The sequence below is a fragment of the Pogoniulus pusillus genome, chromosome 22, assembly GCF_015220805.1.
Source record: "Pogoniulus pusillus isolate bPogPus1 chromosome 22, bPogPus1.pri, whole genome shotgun sequence".
NCBI classification, from domain to species: Eukaryota; Metazoa; Chordata; class Aves; order Piciformes; family Lybiidae; genus Pogoniulus; species Pogoniulus pusillus.
Window position 1 is genome coordinate 12,625,676 of NC_087285.1, and position 22,656 is coordinate 12,648,331.

The 22,656-nt window shown below is 41.6% G+C and overlaps 2 protein-coding genes across 11 annotated transcripts in view; one reads left to right on the forward strand and one right to left on the reverse strand.

Annotated features, from left to right (window-relative positions):
• Positions 1-6,046, reverse strand: part of FABP6 (fatty acid binding protein 6) — a 33,449-nt gene extending 27,403 nt beyond the window's left edge. Inside the window, exons 1-2 of one of the 3 annotated variants that reach the window (XM_064161780.1) lie at positions 5,344-6,046; positions 2,791-2,878 (exon numbers count right to left, since the gene is read on the reverse strand). In XM_064161780.1, the coding sequence (XP_064017850.1) occupies positions 2,791-2,821 (31 nt within the window). In that variant the 5' untranslated portion in view covers positions 2,822-2,878; positions 5,344-6,046. Of the gene's footprint in view, positions 1-2,790; positions 2,879-4,942; positions 5,260-5,343 lie in introns of those variants that run through there. The other 2 variants (XM_064161781.1, XM_064161779.1) reach the window with 2 other exon arrangements.
• The window catches only part of PWWP2A (PWWP domain containing 2A), a 38,384-nt gene continuing 21,311 nt past the window's right edge, over positions 5,584-22,656 (forward strand). For 2 of the 8 annotated variants that reach the window (XM_064161764.1, XM_064161763.1), the window contains exons 1-2: positions 5,584-6,367; positions 18,246-19,213. In XM_064161764.1, coding sequence (XP_064017834.1) covers positions 5,682-6,367; positions 18,246-19,213 — 1,654 coding nt within the window. In that variant the 5' untranslated portion in view covers positions 5,584-5,681. Of the gene's footprint in view, positions 6,368-18,245; positions 21,124-22,656 lie in introns of those variants that run through there. The other 6 variants (XM_064161761.1, XM_064161765.1, XM_064161766.1 and 3 more) reach the window with 6 other exon arrangements.

Below are 22,656 nucleotides of genomic sequence, written 5' to 3' on the forward strand. Positions count from 1 at the left end.
TTCCCACACTCAGGCAGAGCTCTCATATGCCTACACTAAGACCAGCTGCAGCACAAGCAGGCATAGTGAACTCGCACAGTCAGCTAGCCTGGATACTAGTAACATCACAAATTCCAGCTACTAGGCAATTACCAGGGCGCAGCCCATTCTGGAGACTGCTATCCCAGTTTCAGCATTATTGGTAGCTAAATTAACTTCAAGGAAGTGATTTGTTAAATATGCTGTAATCAGGCACTTTGGCTTCGCTGACTGCACTCCACTTACATATATTGTTCCATTACAAGTTTGCATTTAGTGCTGCTTCTTCATGGTAGTGCACTTTTACAGAACTTGATGCCCAGAGAATGATCTACCACTAGACCTCATCTTAAACCATACTCTCCAACCCAAGGCACTTACTGAACACACACATACACATATGCTGTGACTATTCACAGACCTGAAAGTTTTCTGCTCAGATAGGTCAGTGCAGTAACATGTTTTGGTCACGACAAGAACAAAGTCAAGATGTGAGCCCTGATCCTTCCTGTGTCCCGTGTCCCAGCTTTCACCTCTGCTTGTCATAGGCATCATGCAACCACATTACAACTGTTCACTCACACAACCCAAACTTACAATTTCTTCAACTACCCACTCATCCAGCACACTGTTAACACACCTTCATAGAGCTCTGTGTTAGCCCTGCCTTCAAATTCATCATTTTATTCCCTCCAGTTTTATCATCTCCTCTCTCAAATTCACTTCCTTTCTACTTCTGTCTTTTCCATCACTTGATGAACATATGAAGATTCATTTTCATCTACAGAAAGTGTGGCAGAGCAATTTGTTGTTTTTTTTTTTAAATTTTATTCTGTCAGTCTCTAAAGGTTTCAGGACAGAAACAAGACCTCAGCTATGCCAGTCACTATGCAAACCAATCACAAAAACCCAAACCTAGCCTAAAGACATTACAGGCTACATTTAAAATAAATGGAAATTAAATGATGATCAAATGAACCTGGGATTAAAAAAAGAGTAGTGAGGGTTTTTTTGTGAAACTTAGAAGTTTTGTCCTGCATCTGCAAGCCTACTGTTAGTATACTTCCATTTAAGGGTTACTTATGGTGTCACATTTCTGCTGGCCATTAGAGTGGTATGTAAACGTCCTTATACCTCTTCTTCAACGCACACCTTTCAACACGCAAATTATACTGCAAAATAGCTGTTTACATTCTGTTTTAAGACCTCCTAGCAGTTCAAAGTGCTGGGTCAAGAACATTATCGTCTCTGTTACTGCAAAGAAACCAATTCAGAGTGTTAACCAGCCATACACCAGATTGTTTTCTGTGCTCAGCATAAGGATTGCTGGAGACGCCAGTAGATGTAAAAGATGAGTTAACATTTTAATGGTAACTGTCTTCCATAAGCAACACCTGCTAAAAAGCAAGGCAATTCAGTAAGCATTAACTTAGCCAAAGTCTGCAAGGGGAAATCTTCCATTTTATGCCCATTCTCTGTGTAACTCCGAATTTAACATAACAAAAACCCTGCTGGGCTGAGCTATTGGACCATAATGTCCCATCAGCACAAGGGCTGAGTAGTCTTTTTGTATTAATTGGTAACGTCTTGTAGACTTAGAATTTACTGCCGCCCAGAAGGCAGAGCAGCATCAGAGATATCAGCTGTGGCTGACTGAACTGACTGGCTAGCACAACTAAAATCACCAACCACACAAAGTATCTACACAAGCCATGCTGTTTTATATGACAGTTCTGGCCTGCCCTGCATGAAAGCTGCATGGCAACTTTGCTTTTGCAAACTTCTGAGTGCAAGTGCCTGAAACAGAGCATTACAGATCCTTAGTTAAAACAAAACAAAAACACAAAAAAACCCCAAACACACACACAAAAAACCAAAATCAACAAACCAAAACAAAATATACCCACCCCCAAGTAATTTATTATTTTTTTTAAAGCACATGACAATACACATCCCTGTACCCTGCAGCCCTTCTCATTACTGTGATGCCTTTTCCTCATATTACTAGTCTTGGGTTGAATAAACAGAATATTACCAGTGTAAGACAGTAATGATGAAAAAAGCATTTGGAGAGATGATAGTACCTCTAATGTACAGAACACTTGCGTGCATGCAAAGAATGGTTTGGTCTACTGTTGAAATAGAGTTGGAGCATCTCAAAGCACAGTGGAATTCTTTGTGTAGGAGAGCAATGTAAAAACACTTGTGGTGTTACATATGAGCTATCTTCACATCCGTCCTAGGACTCATCCGATTAAGGCAAAATGCTTTTGGGAAACAAATCTCGATTTTACACACGTGTTGCTGTAATTGCACGGGACCAAAATAACAAAAGTAAAAAGCAGCAGAGTTGTCCTTCTACTCGTGTGGTGTTCTATGTTTGTTTGGCTGGTTTTGTACAACAAGCTTCTTCTAAATGAGAATTCGTCACAAACGGTTTGCAACTTCTGTGAACGTTCTAGAGATGCAGTCACATTCTCCTTAGAGAATATACAAATGCTCTAAAATCTCAGATCTCAATTAAAACTGAAATCCTTGCACAGAGAATGCTTTGAAATGAAGGTAACTCAGTAGAAACGCAAATGTTCTCATTCACTCCCCAGAACTGTGACAACATATTCAGCCTTAGAGGAACCTAGACAGTTGTCACCTTTGAAAGCATTATGGCCTCAGGATATGGAATACAGATATTTTACAAATTTAGTCTAATAAATCTTTTCAAAACGATTTAGGAAGCAATATTAATGGTAGGTTAGTTTTGGAAAAGCTTACCAAATCTGATTTCTTTTAAGCCACAGATCATATGTTGGATCCATCTGCTGTTTCTCTGTCATACAGGCTGATAAAGCTGCAAGCATGGCTGGAAAAAAAAATTGCAATTCAGTATCTACTACTCCTTGCACAAAGAAGCACATTCTATTCTACTTACCCACATTACCAGGTATGGTGGCAAAACATTAAAAAAAAAACGTATTAAGCAGTTGTATCTTTTGCAAATTAACTACAATTCTACTGCATGTCCCCAGAAATGTGTCTAGCTGTTCTTCCTGATGTTCCCATATGTTCCTTACACACTTCACACAGCCAGTAATGCAAACAGTATGTTCACCTTGCAAAGTAAACCACTCTCAGACACAAAACAAAATCTTTACACCTGTTATACTAGTCAAGCCACTATAACCAGGACAACAGAGTAGGTTAATCAGACCTTTATTACTTACTAAAATCCCAGAGCTAGCAGCTTGCAAGGTCATGTTTTATATGTATGCAGTTATACATAGCTGTTACAGACTATTTATTCCACGTCCTCCTTCATTATGGCAATATATAAATATTCTTCATATTACTACTACTTATTAGCTATGTACAAATCACTTTTCCTACTATTAAAAGTGCATGTAGTATCAGGCCTTAAATCAGATCAAGGATTTTTTGGTCTCATCTCTTGCAAATTTTTTCTTTTTATTTTCTATGCCTATTAAGTTTTTTACTAACAACCCAGGGGTTAGCTGTTTCTATTGTATCATAGTATCATAGTATCATCATAGTAGTATCATAGTATCACCAGGGTTGGAAGAGACCTCACAGATCATCAAGTCCAACCCTTTACCACAGAGCTCAAGACTAGACCATGGCACCAAGTGCCATGTCCAACCTTGCCTTGAACTGCCCCAGGGACGGCGACTCCACCACCTCCCCAGGCAGCCCATTCCAGTGTCCAATGACTCTCTCAGTGAAGAACTTTCTCTTCACCTTGAGCCTAAATCTCCCCTGGCGCAGCCTGAGGCTGTGTCCTCTCGTTCTGGTGCTGGCCACCTGAGAGAAGAGAGCAACCTCCTCCTGGCCACAACCACCCCTCAGGTAGTTGTAGACAGCAATAAGGTCACCCCTGAGCCTCCTCTTCTCCAGGCTAAACAATCCCAGCTCCCTCAGCCTCTCCTCGTAGGGCTGTGCCCAAGGCCTCTCACCAGCCTCGTCACCCTTCTCTGGACACGCTCAAGCATACAGTTGGCAGCAACTTTGAAGTCTGACGGTAAATGGCATTAACATGAAAGAAAAGAAATAAAGAAAATTTTATAGAGCTAACTTCACACAGGATCACAGGATATTAGGGGCTGGAAGGGACCCAAGGAGGTCATCGAGTCCGACCCCCCCCCCACCAGAACAGGACCACACAATCCAGCACAGATCGCAGAGCAAAGCATGCAGACAGGCCTTGAAAGTCTCCAGAGGAGACATCACAATCTCTATGGGCAGCCTGTTCCAGTGCTCTGTGACCCTTACAGTAAAGAAATTCCCCCTTGTGTTGAAGTGGAACCTCTTGCGCTGGAACTTACACCCATTGCTTCTAGTCCTTTCACAGGAAGCAAGTGAGCAGAGCCTGTGTTCCGCCCAGAGCCCTCCGATGTTTACAAACACTTATCAAAGCCCCTCTCAGTCTTCTCTTCTCCAGACTAAAAAGACTCAGGTCCCTCAGCCTCTCCTCACAAAGTATGCCCTCCAGTCTCCTCATCATCCTTGTAGCTCTCTGCTAGACCCTCTCTAGCAGATCCCTGCCTCTCTTAAGAAGTTGTTACATTTGAGAAAAGGTCACCTGTTGCTGAAATCCCCCATAAAAGCACTGAGGAGAATAAAACCATTCATGCCCTAAGATCGCATTCGTCTTTCACAAGTCGCTCTCACCGCTCTGTCTAATCCATCCTTCCTCCCCGCAAATCCCTCCTTTCCACAACGGCTCCTCAAAATGTAAAATCATTCATACAAGAGATTAAAACTCTTTAATTGATTCTTGTTTAGGAAATGTGAGATTTCCTAGCTGGGGGAACAAAATGCCCACAAGGTAGAAACCATTGATGCCACAGGAAGAAAAAAAAAATCACCAATTCAGAAGATTTAAGGGGAAAATGTTAACTCTTTTTCTCACCCTTTCCACGCTACTCTCTTCATCTTCATCTGATGTACCTAATTTATGCCACTTAATCTCTTAGGGCGTTGATTTACTACACAAAAGACACTATGCCCTCTGCAGCCCTCAGATCTTTGCTCTTCCCCTCGACCCATCATCCCTCCGCTAAGGACTCCGCTCGCCCTCACAGAGAGGGGCAGGGAGCGCTACAGACCGCAGCACCGCCCCACACACACGCAGTTTCCCGTACAGGACTGCCGGCCGAGCTGGGGGTACCGCTCCAAAGACCACCGACCCTGAGCCGCCCACGCCATCTTCCCTCGCGCCCCCTCCCGGCCGCCCGCGGCACCCGCGCCCGCCACCGCACGACTCCTGCCCCGCGCTCCCCTGACAGACGCCTGGCGCCTCCAATTACCAGCCTCCCCCGGGAGCAGCTCCTCCTTCAACCAATGAGACAGAGGAGCAGCCCCAGAGGTCCAGCCCCTCTGATCTGTAACGGCCCGTTCAGCACCAAACCACACCCCTTCTTCCTCTTCCCGACTCTTCATTGAATGAAGTTCCTGCCGGCCAACGAGAAGTTGCCGCTGGCTTGATGGACTATTCCGTTCCCCAGTAGAAATAGAAAGTTGCATCTCGCCCACCAATAGGCTGCCAGATACGAGCCTAGGGGGTGGGCTCTCCCTCCCAAGGCGGGCGGGGAAGGCCGTGGTTATCGATCCCGCTGCTGGAGGGAGGCGGCGGTGAAGCAGCAGAGAAAATGGCGGCTATGGCTGCGGAGGCGGCAGCTACTGCAGCGGTGCCGGGCGATGGGGGGGCCGGAGAAGCCGAGCCCGAGATGGAGCCTATCCCTGGCAGCGAGGCCGGTGCGGACCCTCTCCCTGCCGTCACTGAGGCCGTGGAGTCAGTGGTGCCTGACGGAGAGGAGGCCGACGGGGGAAAGGTTGCTCCTGGCGAGGCCGAGGAGCCGCCGCCTGTGCAGCTCGCCCGGAGCCCGGCCGGGACTCGGGAGCCGGAAGCTGAGAGGACGGAGAAGCTGCCGCCCTCCACCCCGGAGGTGGACTTGCCCCAGGCCGAGCACCGGCGAGCGCCTAGCCCCGAGTCTGAGGAGGAGCCGCAGCCCTGCCCGCCGCCTGCTGGGCACCCTGAACTTCCCGAGGAGGAGCCGCAGCCCTGCCCGCCGGCTACTGGGGGCTCCGCGGAGCCGGAGCCCGGGGAGGAGCCGTCCCGGCCGGAGGAGGAGGAGCCGGATGCTGGTGATGCTGCCGCTGTCGAGCCCAAGTCCCCGGTGCCCGTGCCTCCGGTCGGAGGGGAGGTGGAGGCTGCGCTGCTGCCTGGCTCCGAGGTGCGGGTCACCCTGGATCACATCATCGAGGACGCCCTGGTGGTCTCATTCCGGCTGGGAGAGAAGCTTTTTTCTGGGGTCCTCATGGACCTCTCTAAAAGGTGAGATCTCACGGGGGAACCGGCCCGACCCCCCAGCAGCGATGAGGGCACCGAGCTTGCCCGCAGCCGCCTGCCCGCGCCGCCCTGCGCCTCTCCTGCCCTCGGGGAGGGGGGGAGGCGGTCCCTGCCGAGACCCTCGAGGGCTCGCCCAGCGGCGGGGAGCAGTTTGGGCAGTAGCCGCGGGGCACGACGGCAGCAGACTCCCCGCCTTCGCCCTGGGAAGCCCGAAGCCGTGAGACTGCCTGGGGCAAGTGGTTCTAGCCCGCAGCAGCTCGCGGGCATCCTCTTCGACGCTTCTAGCAGGGGGTGTAGGGAGCGGGGAGGGCAGGGCGCTGCGCTCCCCGGCCTCAACTCGTGGAAGAAGGGAGCGATGGCCAGCGGCTGTCCGACCACCCATTTTACAGTGGTGCCCTTACAACAGTAGTCCCGAGTGAGAAAGAGAAAATGATGGAGCCTGGAGGAGGGCGAGCACATAGGCACAATCCTTTTGACTGGGTCGGGATTCACGTCGGGCCTCCAGCATTCCCGGCTGCTGGGGAAAAAAGGATCTGAGCGACAAATGTTGGCGTTCATTCTGGAGTCTGTCGAAACGTACAGACCCAGAGATCCGTTTTTCTTGTGGGCTTGTCTTACATTGCCTAGGTAACCTTATTTTTCAGTACATACTATTTTTCAGAATAATGGCTTGCAAGCTAGGCTATTACAGTCCTGAAGTACAGTTATTAGTACTGATTGCTCCTTCAATGCGATGAATGGGGTGAAGTTTAATGGTTCTTAAATACCCTTTTGGGGAGAGGAACAGTTACGTATCACAGAATTACTTAAGCCTTATCAAACTGTGAGGTTTGGGGGTCGTTTTTTACATTGCCTTCCTATAACAAGAGGTTCTTGGGAGACCACACGTCATCAGTGATCCTGTGTGTCTTATGAACAATCTACTATTCAGAGGTGAAAATACCTCTTCGTCTTAGTGCTTCTTTTCTAAACATATAAGGATATGCATGACAGCAACGTGAAATTTGACCAGAGTTATTTAAAATAATTGAGATGCAGAAAATGCAGTGCACCTTTCTCCCCAGATTTAAACTGCATGTGTGATCCTGTGTCTTTTATCACTCCCCAGCTGTTTAATCGCTTCCTATAATATCAATGTTGTCAATACTTTCTTAAAGGAAATATTAGGGACCATCACTTTTGTCTTGGACCTAGTTTCTTGGTTTTTTTTTTTTTTTTTTTTTTGAAACAGAAGGCCTTTTTGAAAACCTAATTTTTGGATAGTGTCATGGAAGTAAGTTTTACATTTGTCAGTTGTGATTTGAAATGCAGGTTTTCAGTCTGAAGCCAAATACTAACATTTGATCTGCAAACTGTGCTCACTTTTACTGTTAAATATTATGTCTCAAAGCTGACATTACAACTTAAGTCATGAGTTAGCATAATTTCTTTTGTAGGTCTGAACTTATGCTAGCAGAGTTAGATTGTTTAGCCTGGTTAGCAGGATGACAAAGCATGGGCTTCTGTACTTCTAGGGGTCTGTATGTCCCTTACACCTGGAAAAGATCATATCTTGCTAAATACACATTGTCCAAAAGCATCTCATTTCCCTGATTTTTTACATTTTTTTGTGTGCACTGAAGATCCTTCTCTCATGCAGTAAATCTGACAGCAGCTGTTTGCAGTAAAGGACATCTGTAGCAGGCAAACTGCTTTTTGCATGGTGACCTCAGTGGAAGCATGCATCTGAGGCATAGGCCCCCAGGGCAAGTCTTCACAGAAGGAACTATGGAAAAGTGGTATCACAGAATATATCTGGTTGGAAGAGACCTCAAAGATCATTCGGTCTGGCCCTCGACCCATCACTGAAGGGTCAACACTAAACCATGCTCTTTAAGCTTCAGGTCCACATGATGCTTGAACACCCCGGGGGATGGCAACTCCACTGCTGCCTTGGGCAGACCATTCCAATGTTTGATAACCCTTTCAGTGAAGAAATAAGTCCTAAACCTCCCCTGCTGCAGCTTGTAACCATATATAGAGAGGCTTGTGCTATTACTCCCAGATTCTTTTATGCAGTGAAAACGACTTAGTCCTTTCTCTACATTCATATGATCTTGGACTTTCTGCAGAGGTGCTTATTACGTATGAGTCCAGAAGGTGAAATTGAAAATCTAAAAGTCGAGTTCTTTGGAGAGCTACTAGACACAAGGTCTGTACTATTTGGCTGGTGACAAGTAAATACTCAAAAGTGAATAGGAGTCTCTTTTGACAGGTCTTGGGAAGTGAAGTTACTGGTAAGCAAACTGTGGAAATAATCCAAGGTCTTATTACCTGTAAAACTGAAGCCTTACTGGAAAACAGGTGTATCAATTTCCCATATTTAAATTTTATTCTAGACTTAGGACTTTGGTGGTAAGTGAATGATAGTACTGTTTGGATATCAGCTGTTCTTTATATCTTTTGATTGCTTGCTTTGTGTAGCAGCATGCAGATTTATAGAATATTAACATTTTTCATGAACTTCTTTCCATATCTTTGGCAGGCCCTGAAATTACTCTTAAATTTTTCCACTGTGCCAAAAATAAGAACACCACCAAAAGGAAACCAAAGAAAAAGCAAGGGTACAGTTAAATCAGACCTGTCTAAATTCCAGCATGCATTTAGATTAAAACATTGGGATTTCTGGAATCAAAATGGTGGTTATTGAAAGCTGTCTCCACTGATTCAGTTGTGTAGGAATAATCTTATAAACTTTCTTAATGAAAAGGGAACCAGTATCTTAAGCCTACCAATTCTTAATAAATAAAAATCAAATTTTGTATTAGAATTTACTAAATAGCTTCAAAAAGTGGGTGATGCATTTGCTGCACATGCTGATACTGTTTTCATCGTATACCCTGAAGAAAATACATCCTAGTCTATTTTGGATTCTAACTTCTGCTTTTGCCTCCAGGACAATGAGGTGCTACTTCTGTACAGTACTAAGAAGAGTAAGTTTCAAAGACTTCTAAAAACCTGTCCACTGAGCTCTCTTTAGCTGTCTCAATTTATTTCTGAATCACTTGAAATTCAAAGTGGAAGAAAAGAAAAAAGGTCCCCTTATATTTCTCTGTTTAATTCTTTTAGTGTTTTTTTCTTTCTTGTTTTCTAATCCTGTTTCCATTGTTGAAATGATGCACTGACTTTGCATTTTATTCTTGTGGACTTCGTACTGAAGTCAGTGATGTTTGTATTCAAGATCTGATTTCCTCTTTCTCTCTTATGCCTGGTAAATAGGTTGTCCAATTTACAGTGCAAGAACATGGGCACCTCAGTGTTCAATAGGCTTTATTCCTACATTTATTCGAGGTAAGGAAGTATTTTCTGTGCCCTGTACTAATGGCAGTCTTGAGAACCTGTCAGCAGGTGCACAGGAAGTTTTGGATATCAGCAGAAAATAGGAATCCATATCTACTGAGTTCCAAATCAATTTCTTATGCAGTAAGTCATTACGTAAAGAGGGACATACCTCCATTTCTGTTACTCTACAAATGTAAAATGTGATCTTACTCTTTATTTCTGTTTCCATTACCTTTCAAGTGCCTTGTTGCATGCTAGGGTAAGGTTCTGATGCGAGTTCCTCAATGTATATTTGATGGAGTTGGGCAAACAGGAGAGATGGGAACCTCAGCCAACCATTGGGCAGGCGGGGGAAGACAGTTCCATCTTGTCAGAGTGAATAGTGAAATGCTTCTTTCATGACTAGTTAATTTTCTGTCATTGTACAGACTGTCATTGAAAACTACTCTGCTGTTTAAGTATGGGTCTTAAACAGAGCTTGTAAGCTTGCTGATATACAGTACTTGACTGCTACTGTTTGCTTAGGGGTAGGAGATGTTCATGCCACCTGTTGGCTCACATTTAGTGTAAATCTTGCTCTGCACCTGGAGGAAGTAGACAGTAAGGAACTACTTGATGAGCATATAATCTTAATATGTAAAATTAAGAAGTTCAGCTTTTAGTTTGTTCTGGATGAGGAAAATTATTTCTGTGGTTTTTCTTTCTCCTTTTCTCAGAGATTGAGGGGAGAATTGAGATAAAATCTGTTTTGTTGTTTTGACAACAGTCAGGACTTGGTTAATAAAATTTCCTTTTAATTCTACAGACCTGATGAGCTTCTATATCTTTCTGCTATCTTTTTCTCTAACCTCTTCAATCTTATGCTTTTCCCAATATATTGATTGGAGTTTCTGCTGCAGAAGAATTAGCAATGAACTGTTGCATCCGTTCCCTGGTTCGTGTTGTCTTAATCTGCAGAACATCTGTTAGATTTCTAAACTGTTTACATTTATCACTTCTTGGAACTTGCAGCCTATGTATCTTCACATTTTGATGTCATAAACTCTGCAGGGTGAATTTAACATATTGTAACTATATGCACCAGGAAAGGTAGCGGGGTCAAAAATAGTGCTACCAAGTCTAATTCAAGATCTGCTGATGTGAGAAGGAAGTAGCGGAAGTCTTGGGAAAAAAATGTGGCTTGTTTTTCCCTGCTCTTAAGTTCTGACATTTGGTTGTCCGTGTCTGGGGATTGCTGAAGTTCTGTAGAAGTAGTGATATTCTATGATACACATTCTCAACAGTAACATGTGCTCCCCAGGGTTACCTGCGGGCTGTGGTTTTGGTTGGGCTGTTCTTCCTTTTTTTTTTTCCACTTGCACTCACTTTACAAGGTGCTCCTGCAGTTCACCACCAGGTCTCTTGTTTCTCAGATGTATGAAGTAGCTTGGTGAAATTCTGGCGTATAAGGAACATACATAACACATCTTGACACATTTTTATCCCCAGAACACTGGAAAGAGGGATATGTGTGTGATTGATAGTTGATTATACGTACTAGTGAGTTTTACTACACTTAGAGAACATGACTTGGAAAGCAAAAATACCTCACAAAACTGGAGTAGCTTCTAGGATTTTCCTAGTATAGGTATAGAGCATGTTAAAACTGTTGCTTGTACTGAAAACACTTGCCAGCCTGCTTCTGATTTTTGAGTCAGTACAAAGAATGCTGACTTTTCCTTTTTTCCAACCAGTAGAGCTTACTCTTGCTGGTCTATGATTGTGCCTGAAGCTTGCCTTTCCTGAAGTGGCTGCAGGCTGCTGCTCCTCTTCATTCAGCTGCAACTGGTGATGGTTAAACTGGCGTTTCTTATGGTGTGCTTCCCTGCATTCCAACAGCGTGGGATTGCTGTGTAACAGTAGCTTGACTTGTCTTGGCTTCAAGAGACAGGGTGAAGGTGAAATTTTGGGTATGGTTTAAATTGTGTTTTATTTACACCAGTGTGGGGCTGAATTTTGTTCATCTTGACACTGAATTGGCTTAGAGTTCATCAGTAAATGGTACCATTCTCTTCCATGTGTCTTGAATTTGGTATGTGAATGATCTTGAAGTGTGTATTCGAGGTATTTTATCTTAATCACGGAGCTTGGCAATTGTGTAACACCTGCACATGTATCAGCAAAACATCCACTTCAAAATGCAGCTGAAACTTCTAGCTAATAATGCCAACAAATATAAAATGTAAAAGAATTTCAGTTTAAGCAAACCATCAGCTTTATAAAGCATGCCAGTAAAACTGTGGAAGTTCGTATGAAGCTTAAAATTTTAGTTCATGTTACAGAAAATGGAAGGAAATTATGTGAATTCACATGTAAGTCCTTTCCAATGAAAAGTTGAGATGCACATTCTGATTTATAGGAGGGGGTGGAGAGGGAGAGAGATCAAGGATTAGGGGATCACCTGTGGACTCTTAAGGTTTATCATCTTAGTTCATTCTCTCTGTAATGGATAGTCCTTCAAAAAGTTTTCATTGGCATCCTGATTACAAGGACTTCTGTTTGAATTTCCTGAAAGCTTGAGTCTTTCAAAGGGCTTTTAACATGGGAAGATGTACTGTTAGCTCATATACTCTTTCATCTATTTGCATATTGTTTGATATCCATGAATTGTTTTCCCCTTGGGTAGTGATTGCAGTAGGAGACTAAGATGGATTCTTGTAACCAGCTTCCTTGACATACTCTTTCAAACTCAGTTTTATACCTTCCCTACTCTTGTCTTTCTGCTCCCTTGAAAGTGTGCCAGTAGCAAGAGCTTGGATTTTAGGCGAGGTACCTGCTTGAGAAACAGTGAATTTAACACTGATTAGTGAAAGTCTTTGATTATGTTTGCGTAGATGTGAACTGTCACATTGCTTAATTTGAACTATCGTATCTTTAACCAAAATTTTCTTAGCACCAAGAGTTTGTGATGATGAGGCAACATCTAATCTTGATGATGTGTTATGTCCAAAGAATCACTTAACCCTGCAGTTCCTTGCCATGTTCTTGGGGCTCTAAGTGAAATAAGCATTTACTAGTCTTATTCAGCCTGGTATAAAGTTGCTCAGGAGGTGAGTACAGCGTTGAGTTGTTAGGTTGGCTTCTGTGTGCTTTTTTCAGTACATCTTAAAGCAATGTGTTCTATATCAGGTTTTACCACACCCAGAAAATTGTATATTAAAAAAGAGCAATTGCATAATCTGTATTTTGAATATAGGTTGTTTAGAGCAATTCTGAAATACTTTGTGTTCAAATAGCTGTGATCTAATTGTATATTGAACGTTACAATTTAAGCTCCCAGTTTGGACACAGGCTTGAAATATATATCTCTAGCTCTATATTATTTCAGCACATTATTATACTTCCAGTCTCTAAACTTTTATCCATGCAGTGAACATGGCTTCAGATATTGCTTGTGTTGGATGATACTGAGTGTAAGGGCAATGGAAAAAAAGGTAATCGGAGATTACTGTACTCTTAGCAGTGAAGATGAGTTTTGATCATAGTCATTTCTAACAGACTTCATTTAACACTTGCCACAACAGTGGAAGTTACTGTGCTTTGACATTAATTCAGTGTATTTGCAGACAATCGTGAAATCCTTTTGAACCTGTTCAGTGAGTTCTGTCCTTTTGGCTGCTCTTAGTAGAACAAGGTGTTTTTTTCATTTTTATTTCTTTCAATAGAGAACTAAGTTAGACATTGGAGGCTAAAGATGGGAGCTTAAGACTACATAATAACATAAAAATGCTTTGCTACAGCATTGTTTAGATGTTTATGTACATAGGTAGACATTTAAACAGAATTTGCTCCTTCTTTTTGCGCTCTTTAACTGAGTTGTTTTGCATGGAGATTGAATAGTAGTATGAATTCGTTGCAGTAATTCTGCTGTAGAGATTAGATCTGAAAAAAAAGTTTTTACTTTGTCTGAAGTACTTAAGTTAACATATCTATAATACAGATCTATATGGCTTTAAGTGACAGGGTTCTGAGCTTTTGATACCCAGACTAGGTTTTGCATAACTACAAAAGATGCCTTGGCTGCATATTCATGATCAATTTGCAGTTGACAAACTGTGGAAGTCAAATCTGTCTCTGTCATACCTTGGTCAAAAGAAAGGTCTCGATGTGAAGATCACTGGACTGACAGAATTGATCTCATCTAGCTCATCATTCTCTTTAATATACAGTTCCTGATGTTCCTGTTGCTATTTATGTCTTTAATGCATATGTATATTGAAGTGATATGTATAGCAGCAATATGATTGGATCCTACTGATTGGTCTGGTTGCTTGTAAAATTTCTTGGAGATTGATTTCTTAAAATGGATCTCAACTCTCTTCTCTTTTAGAGGTGTCTTTTCAAAGAGAAAAAAAAAAGCCAGCACACCTTTAGAAGAGAGGAAGCTGGTGGCAACATGGAAGACTGGTTCTAATTTTGAATGTTTGGAGCAGCAGAGTACTACTTTCTACAACTGCCTTAAATTGGGTTGAAATGCCCATTTCATGTTTTGGTTTTCTTTGCATTTTAGAGCCACCATCAACAAATCCTTGCAATCCTTTAACTGAGCTAGATGTATGTGATGTTATGCAGGAGTGGGCTGTACAATGAACAACTTAGGCACAAACTGAGGTGTTTATTTTTGAGACTTTTTTTAAAAGGAAACTAGTCCAGTATATTTTAAGAACAGCCTTTTCTGGGATTCTAGTAGGGATGGGTGGTCCTTAGGATCAGTATATTAAATCTGATGTTACTCTGAGGAGTTGCCATTTTTTATTCTACTTAACTATGCAACATATGACATATGAAATATCTGGATTTGCTCACTGATACAGCAAATATGAAATGGTTTCTTTGAGGGGAATTGGTGAATGTCATGACAGTAGAGTTACATTGGGTTTTTTATATGGTAGCCTTTTAGCCCATCTCTGCAGTAGATGAACCACATATTAGCTTTCACAACTTTTAGGTCTCAACTGCATGCACATGGCACTCCTGGCTATTTTGGACTGGTAGCTTATATAATAAATAATTATGGTGACTGCATGGGAAGCACTTGTATTCAAGATCCAACCACTAGTCTTTGGAAAATGGGGCTCAGAATGCTAGCATTTGCAGTAAATAGTTGTGCTTCCTGTTGAACTAATTAGGTGCTGTGTCATGCCTTGTCTTGAATAGGTTTTATAAGATCACATCGTCTTTTATTAAGTAGAATGAGGCCATTCTTCATTTTGCCTTCACTCTTACCTTGCTCTTTGTCTCTGTTCTCCTGTGTCATTTACTGTTTCATTTCTAAGTTTTTCTGCCATTGTTTTTCATTTTCATAGTTCTTCTAAACTGCGTAGCTGGAGAACCTCAGTCACTCAGAAGGAAACAAAGATCATCTTAAAACTTTTCTATTTATGGATGCAACCTGCTATTAGGCAAGGTGAAGGAGGCATCATACACTGAGCTGTTGGAAGTGATATTCAGTCTCTGGACTTAGCAGATTTATCTTATAATTTATCTTCAGGTAGACTGTGTCTTGACAAGCTCTGTCTTTGCTGACACATCATTTTTAAGGATGATGTCTTTGTTTGCTCTGATATAACTAGCACTAGTTGGTAACTGTGACTGTTCTCTAATTTTACAGTTTGTTATTTTTTAGGTGGACAGCAGTGGGAGATTCTAATTAATTTGTGATTTTTATTTTGAGACAAACTGGCTTCAGAGATTCAATCTGGATTGCTTTTGTGTCATGCTAAAGGAAGCTTGCCTATTAGTTAAATTCCTCTTTGGCTTTTCTGTTCTTCAGCTGTTTGGCCTGTGTATTGTGCAGATGCTTGAATGATAGTCTTAAGTTGCAGTATTGATTTTTTGATGCTGTCATGCTATCAGTCATATGCTGAGCGTTCTGTTTGGCTTTTTAAATGCATCTGAAGCCCTAATCATGCTAATTTTGCTTGTGAAGCAGTAGAACAAAGTCTGGGGAAAGAGAGATTAAATACTTCAATAGGATTCTTCTGAAGAACCTCCTTGCGGTCCCTGTGAATCTGCTTCTTCCCTGGTCACTGCTAACAATACACTTTCTAATACAGGGTCATCATAAATGTCTTCTAGAGGAAAGGGTTGTGCATTAAAGAATGGAAAAGTCACGTAAGGGACTAGGAAATAGAGTTCCAAAAAGAGAAGAGTTCTGAATGGTGCTCTGCATGGATTTTGCCCGTTTGATATGAATCTCCTGTCTAACTCTGCTTTTACGGTGTTTATCTGGGACTGAAATTTGCACATCAGAAATCTTACCCTGTATTGTTGTCAGCTGTCTTATTTCTGTAATCTTTATCAGGTGGTGAAAGATGGGATCTGGATGTTACTGCTCTTAAAGAAGCTGGAGTTATTAATGCAAGTAACACTGAAAATATTGCTAATTTAATTATTTGCAGCTGATAGTTTCTTTTAAAGCCCTACTTGGAACTGAACAACTCGCATACAATCCTCAGTGGAAAGAAAAGTGTTTGTGAAAAAATAACGTCTTAAACTTGGACTTCTGAGGCTTTAGGGAACTTTAAATTTAGTTATTGGTGAGTCTCTTGTGGTTCAATCCAAGATTGCAAGGCTGGAGAAATGCCTGTATCAGGTGGTAAATGTTTGTAGTTTTCTGTAGCCTTCACTAGTGCAGTAGACTGTATTTAGTTATGCTGATCTTTTCTGGAGGGATATGGAATTCAACTGGAGTGGGTTCAAACCCCAGAAATTAACTGTTGTTAATTACCTATGGGTAAGGACAGAACTGCTCTAGCAGCTGCCGACCTGGGCTGCCGCCTCTGTCTCCAGAGTTCAAAGCTAGCAATGGAACAGTGCCCGGGTGTTAGCTGTTGCTAAAATGTAAATTCCCTTTTCTTTATGATGATAAAATTGTTTGGTTGCCCCTTGTTTGGGTTGTCTGCTTCTGCTCTCCTTCTGTGATGAAGTGCAAATTGTTTGGATGGATAATTTAATCTTGGGTGGGTTGTTTCCTTCAGTTGCAGCTTCTAAGTGTAAAACGAGGCTTAACAGATAAGCAAAAGGACAAACAAGTGATGGCTTCTGTTGGTGACAGTGTAAAGAATCTTCTAACACACAGACTGTTTTTTTCAAAACCAGCTTTAAAGAAATAAAGTCGACCTGTAGGCACTTGCATAAACTGCGTTTCTTGCCGGAGTGTGAATGGAAGATAAATGGGTGTTCAGCATTATCTTCAGTTGAGAGACAGAGAGTGTAAATAAACTTCATTTCGATCATTTAAGAGGATGTTGCAGTTGAGCAGCTGCAGTGCGGCTAGAAGTAGTGTTCACCTGAGGACAAATCTTGAGTAAATATTTCGTTCTGTCAGGTGGGATAAACACAATGGTGTTTGTTTAGTGATTCAGAGTGGGTGATTTGGCATTGCAACCTTGTCTATCACTTTTTACTGCATTCGAGGCAAACTATTCATATACCAACTGATAGAAGCGAGACCCTAGTCTGCGTATGGGACCTGAAGTTAGGCAGAGCTGAAAAGCAGTGAAGAGCTTAGTGACAGCTCTGTGTAAGGCTGGTGTCTCAGCTGGTAGGTTGGGGAGTGGAACAGAAGGAAATCTAGGCAAGTTTTTATTAAAATCCCTCCTGCTGTTGCTCTGGGGATTGAAAGATACAGTGTTGCAATTAATATATTTACCATTTGATTTTTCACTAAGGAAAATGCAGGCATGATACCTTGCTTATGCAATGTTTCCTGTAGTACAAGGCTTTGCAGACGGTATTGGTTACCTGTTAGGCAACCTTCTACTGCTGTTACTAAGGGGAAAGCTGAGCTATGCTCAAGTCATACAGGGAATTTTCATTCTCTTCTCTCAGAGATGTTGAGTCAAGTAGGGCAGCAGAACTGGAGTCTGGAGAGAAGTAGGCTAAGGTTTAAAAAGTCTGTTTGTAGAACAGAAAGAAATGATTTATACTGTGGTGGACTAAGGGCAGTTTTGCTGGAAGAAACTCAAAAACTAATAAGCCATCCTGTTTTGGGCTGCAGTTCATCAGATGATCAAGTGCTAATCTTTTGTGGATGAGGAATAATGGTACTCTCTGTTCAATGCGAGTATTTATACTGCATAAATCCAAAACGTATTCAGCCTTTTGTGCTGTGCTAAAAATGGAATAATTTTGCAAAAGGTGCTGCTTTTGTATACATTGATTTAGTATGGAATAATTTTGGGTAGATTTAGAGTTGATTGGATTGGCATGTAGTTTGTATGTTGATAAACATGTTCTAAAAGTACAAAATTGTTTTACTGCTGTCTCAAGGCGATTCAAGTTTGTGTATTTGATTTTCTCTACTGATCTGATTTTAGTGTCCTGCTTTTTCAAAGCTTACCGTAAGGCTAGGTACAAAGTTTTAGTTTTTCAGCAGTTCTGTATCTTTCAAATGGTGGCTACAGAATGTGGACAGGTTTTCAGACGATTTTTAATGAAACAAAAGAAGCCTCAACTTTTTTTAATTGGTTCCTTTCTTTTTTTTCTTCCCCTCTTAAAGGTTTGGACCCCATGGAATTCCTGTGACCATATTTCCTAAAAGGGAATACAAGGACAAACCTGAAGCCATGCAGCTCCAAAGTAAACCATTCCAAGATGAGGCACAGGTCAAGTGTGAATCTAATGCTGCAGTCCCTGATGACTCTTCTCTGACGCAGCCATCAGAACCTAGCATAGCTAAAAGCCTATGGACTTCTAAACCACCTCCTCTCTTTCACGAGGGAGCGCCATACCCTCCTCCTTTGTTTATCAGGGACACGTATAACCAGTCAATACCTCAGCCTCCACCCCGGAAAATTAAGCGACCCAAGCGTAAAATGTACAGGGAGGAGCCCACTTCTATTATGAATGCTATCAAACTACGACCCCGGCAGGTCTTATGTGACAAGTGCAAAAACAGTGTTGTTGCAGATAAAAAGGAAATAAAAAAAGGTGGCAATGCAAGTGACTCTTCAAAGTATGAGGATAATAAAAAGCGAAGAAACGAGAGTGTGACTACTGTGAATAAAAAACTTAAGACTGACCATAAGGTGGATGGAAAAAGCCAAAATGAAAGCCAGAAAAGGAATGCTGTGGTCAAGGTTTCAAATATTGCCCATAGCAGAAGCAGAGTAGTTAAAGTTTCTGCACAAGCAAATACTTCAAAAGCGCAGTTAAGTACAAAAAAAGTTCTCCAGAGCAAAAACATGGATCATGCAAAAGCTCGGGAAGTCTTGAAAATGGCCAAAGAAAAGGCACAAAAGAAGCAGAGTGCAACCTCCTCTTCCAAAAATGCACATTCTAAGGTCCACTTCACGCGGCGTCTCCAGAACACCAGCTCAGGTTCCCTCCCACCCCGATTGCGTTTAAAGCCACAAAGGTATCGGAATGAAGAAAATGACTCTTCTCTCAAGACAGGACTTGAGAAAATACGGAGTGGCAAGATGGCAACTAAGCCCCAGTCTCGCTGCTCCTCCACCCGCTCAGCAGGTGAGGCCCCTTCAGAAAATCAGAGCCCCTCAGAAGGCCCTGAAGAGGCCAGCAGTGAGGTTCAGGACACAAGTGAAATGCATGTAACTGTTGATCAGGATGAACACCAGACATTGGGCAAGAGAGGCAGCAAAAGCAATATAACGGTTTACATGACCCTTAATCAAAAGAAATCTGACTCTTCCAGTGCATCAGTTTGTAGTAGCGATAGCACAGATGATTTGAAATCTACCAACTCTGAGTGTAGCTCTACTGAAAGCTTTGATTTTCCTCCAGGCAGCATGCATGCACCTTCCTCCTCCTCCTCCTCCTCCTCTTCAAAGGAAGAGAAAAAGCTCAGTAATTCCTTGAAAACGGAAGTCTTTTCCAAAAACGTCTCTAAATGTGTCACACCAGATGGCAGGACCGTATGTGTAGGGGACATTGTTTGGGCCAAGATTTATGGCTTCCCTTGGTGGCCAGCCCGTATTCTTACCATAACTGTGAGCCGGAAAGATAATGGCCTTTTAGTTCGACAGGAGGCTCGTATCTCGTGGTTTGGCTCCACAACAACATCTTTTCTTGCTCTTGCACAGCTCTCCCCCTTTTTAGAAAGCTTCCAGTTGCGCTTTAATAAGAAGAGAAAGGGTCTTTACCGCAAGGCCGTCACAGAGGCAGCTAAGGCTGCTAAGCAGCTGACTCCCGAAGTTCGGGCCCTGCTGACACAGTTTGAAACGTGAACATGGGAAGTAAGGTAGGCAAGAAATCTGGAGGCTCCACAAAATTCATAGTCTAGTTAGAGAACTACCATGAAGGACTTGCCAAGTCAGAAGTTGCACTCGGTTGACTGCTTTTTATACTAAAGTTGTTCCATTTGTAGCGGTTTCTTGACAGTTAAGTGAATTGAACATGCAATCAGAATTAGCCTAAAGTGAGAACTTCAGTATTTTTCAAGCGAGAATTTTTTTTAAGGAAAAAAAAAACCTCCTCAGACACCCAATGCATAGGAGCCATAGCCTCAGCTGAAAGGCAGCTTATTTGCAGGGAATTTTTTAGTAGTTTCTACCCAGTATATAACTAGTTGCTGTGTGGCAAAGGGTTAACACAAGGGATGAAAGTAGGCGTTGTGACTTCTTTTCTTTTTTTTTTTTTTTTTTCTTCTTAGGTGGCCCATCAGGGAAGTGTAGAAATGTAAGCCTTGTCTAAATGGTCTTTAAAGATGATTTAAAATAGTCTCTAATGTATGTAGTCTGGCCAGTGCAAAGTGGTTCAAAGCCTACTTAAACATCTGGAGGAGGCAGGCCCCACCATACAGGCCAGTGGAAATGGCATTAGAAGACTTGCTGAAATTGTGAAGGAAGAAAAATCTGTGTAACTTAAAGACCAGGTTAAATGAGGTTTTATCATAGTGACCACTTAAACACTCAGCCTTTCTATGCACACGGGGGCACAAATATAACACTTCAGGGTTTGAGAAGCTGAGAGGGATGCCTGTAGCTCTAAGACAAAGCTGAGAAGTCGCTCAGTGTTTGGGATCAAGGGCTGTTAATGCTGCATAGGTGTGAATCATAACTTCTGGTCTTTCTTCCTGAAGAAATCTTTCAGGCCATTTGCCTGGAGGTTTAGCTTAAGAGAGGCTTTGTTTTGAATGTGTAAATAATTGATTGCTGAAATTGGTCAGATTTTCTCCTGACTGGTTGTTCCTAAATTCTTAGGATACGTCCTAGTAAATTACACTTTGTGAATTGTCAGATGTGTAATTGTTGCATTTTGGATGTATCTAACTTCTTTTTTTTTTTCTTTCTTTTTTTTTTTTTTAATATTTCCGTTTAAGGTATCTGTTTGCAGGTCAGAAAATGAGAATATGTAATTGTGTAATGCTCTGAAATGTAAAGAAAAACAAACTGTAAATAAAATTGACTAAAGCTGAATTATTTGTGTGTGTTTCTCAAAAAGCTTTGAAAAAAAAAAAATCCAGGATGTTAGAGTATTTTATATGTATGCCATATTTAGAGGACACCCTTTTAAAAAGTAAATTGTCCTTTTTCATGCACTCTTAAAGATAACTGCTTGATATAAAAGCATTATTGGTATACTTCAGTCTTAATTTTGAGATGAAGCAATCATCTGACCCTTTTATTACAAAACTGTGGAGTTTATAAAATTTCTCCCATAATTAGAGTTTGTTCCATATATTTGAATAAAGACTGTGGATAATGTCAGTTGTACAGTGGGGAAATATTTTTAGTTTTCTCCATCTATCAAAACCTAATCAGACCCACTTCCACTGCTACTCAGTTTTCCTTGCATGTCTTTTGCTCAATGTTGGGGCATTTTCATGCAACTGACTTTACGTGTTTTTTTTCCTTCTAGTTTTGGTCCTTATCTGACCATGTGAATTACTGTCTCTTCTCCAACCCACTCCTGTTTCAGCCTTGCAATGCCTTGAAGAATCTCTGTGTTCATCCCAAAGCAGTTTTCCTCCCATTTTGGTTTTGTTTTGGTTTTCATAGTTGCCCATGTAGGCAATCCTGACAGATGTAAAAAATTTAAGCTCAGTCTGAAATTACCTTTTAAATAGGCATGAAAATGGGAGCAAGGATTTAATTGTCTGGCCCTTTAAAATATTTTTAAATTAAAGATTAAATTTAGTGTGTTGATGATACTTTCTGGTCTTTCCAAAGCATTCTTGCCTTTATTCTGCTGTGCCTACAGAACAATTGGAAGTCTAAAAGTGTCAAACAAATGGCCATTCAAATGCTCAAGTTTATGGTTACCTCTGCTAGGTGCTAATTAAGCTTCCAAATAAGCCAACGTTACCTTGGCATTCTAACAGTTATCAAAAAACCCCAAAACACTGCTCAATGCTTTTTGACTGTGATAAACACACCAAAAATTTAATAATGTAAAAGAAAAAAAAATAAAATTAAATCCTGTTTGACTTCTCTGTATTCTTACCTGCAAACAGAAACAGTTAACTATTTCAGTAAATAACCCTTACTTTGTTATTAAAGCAGATTGCTTTTTGAAGTCAAGAACCCATACAATGTGGTTTAGGTGTCTCTACTAGTTCCTTTTAGGTTTAGGAGCTCAGGTGAACTGGATGTAAGTTGTTCTGAGCCAGGTAGTGGTGAAAGTAATATTGATGTAATTATTTTTTCTTTAAAAGACCTCAATGTGTTGTACTCTTAGCTCTTCCATTGTCTACAGTTAGAATAGTGCTCAAGCATACATAGTTTGCTTAGGTGTTCAATAGTAACGTGGGAGGGTAACAATAAGTACAAGGGTTTCTTTAGATTGTTTTATGTTCAGAGAACTGTTTATGAAAGGCCTTTAAAGAGTTAGTTTGTGATTTGTAGCCGCTCAGTCTTTTAAGAAGTCTTTTTTTACAGTTTTACAGTGAAGATGCATTCTCACTTCAGCTCTCAAAACAGCTTGTTTTGTTGGGATTTCTTTCATCCCTT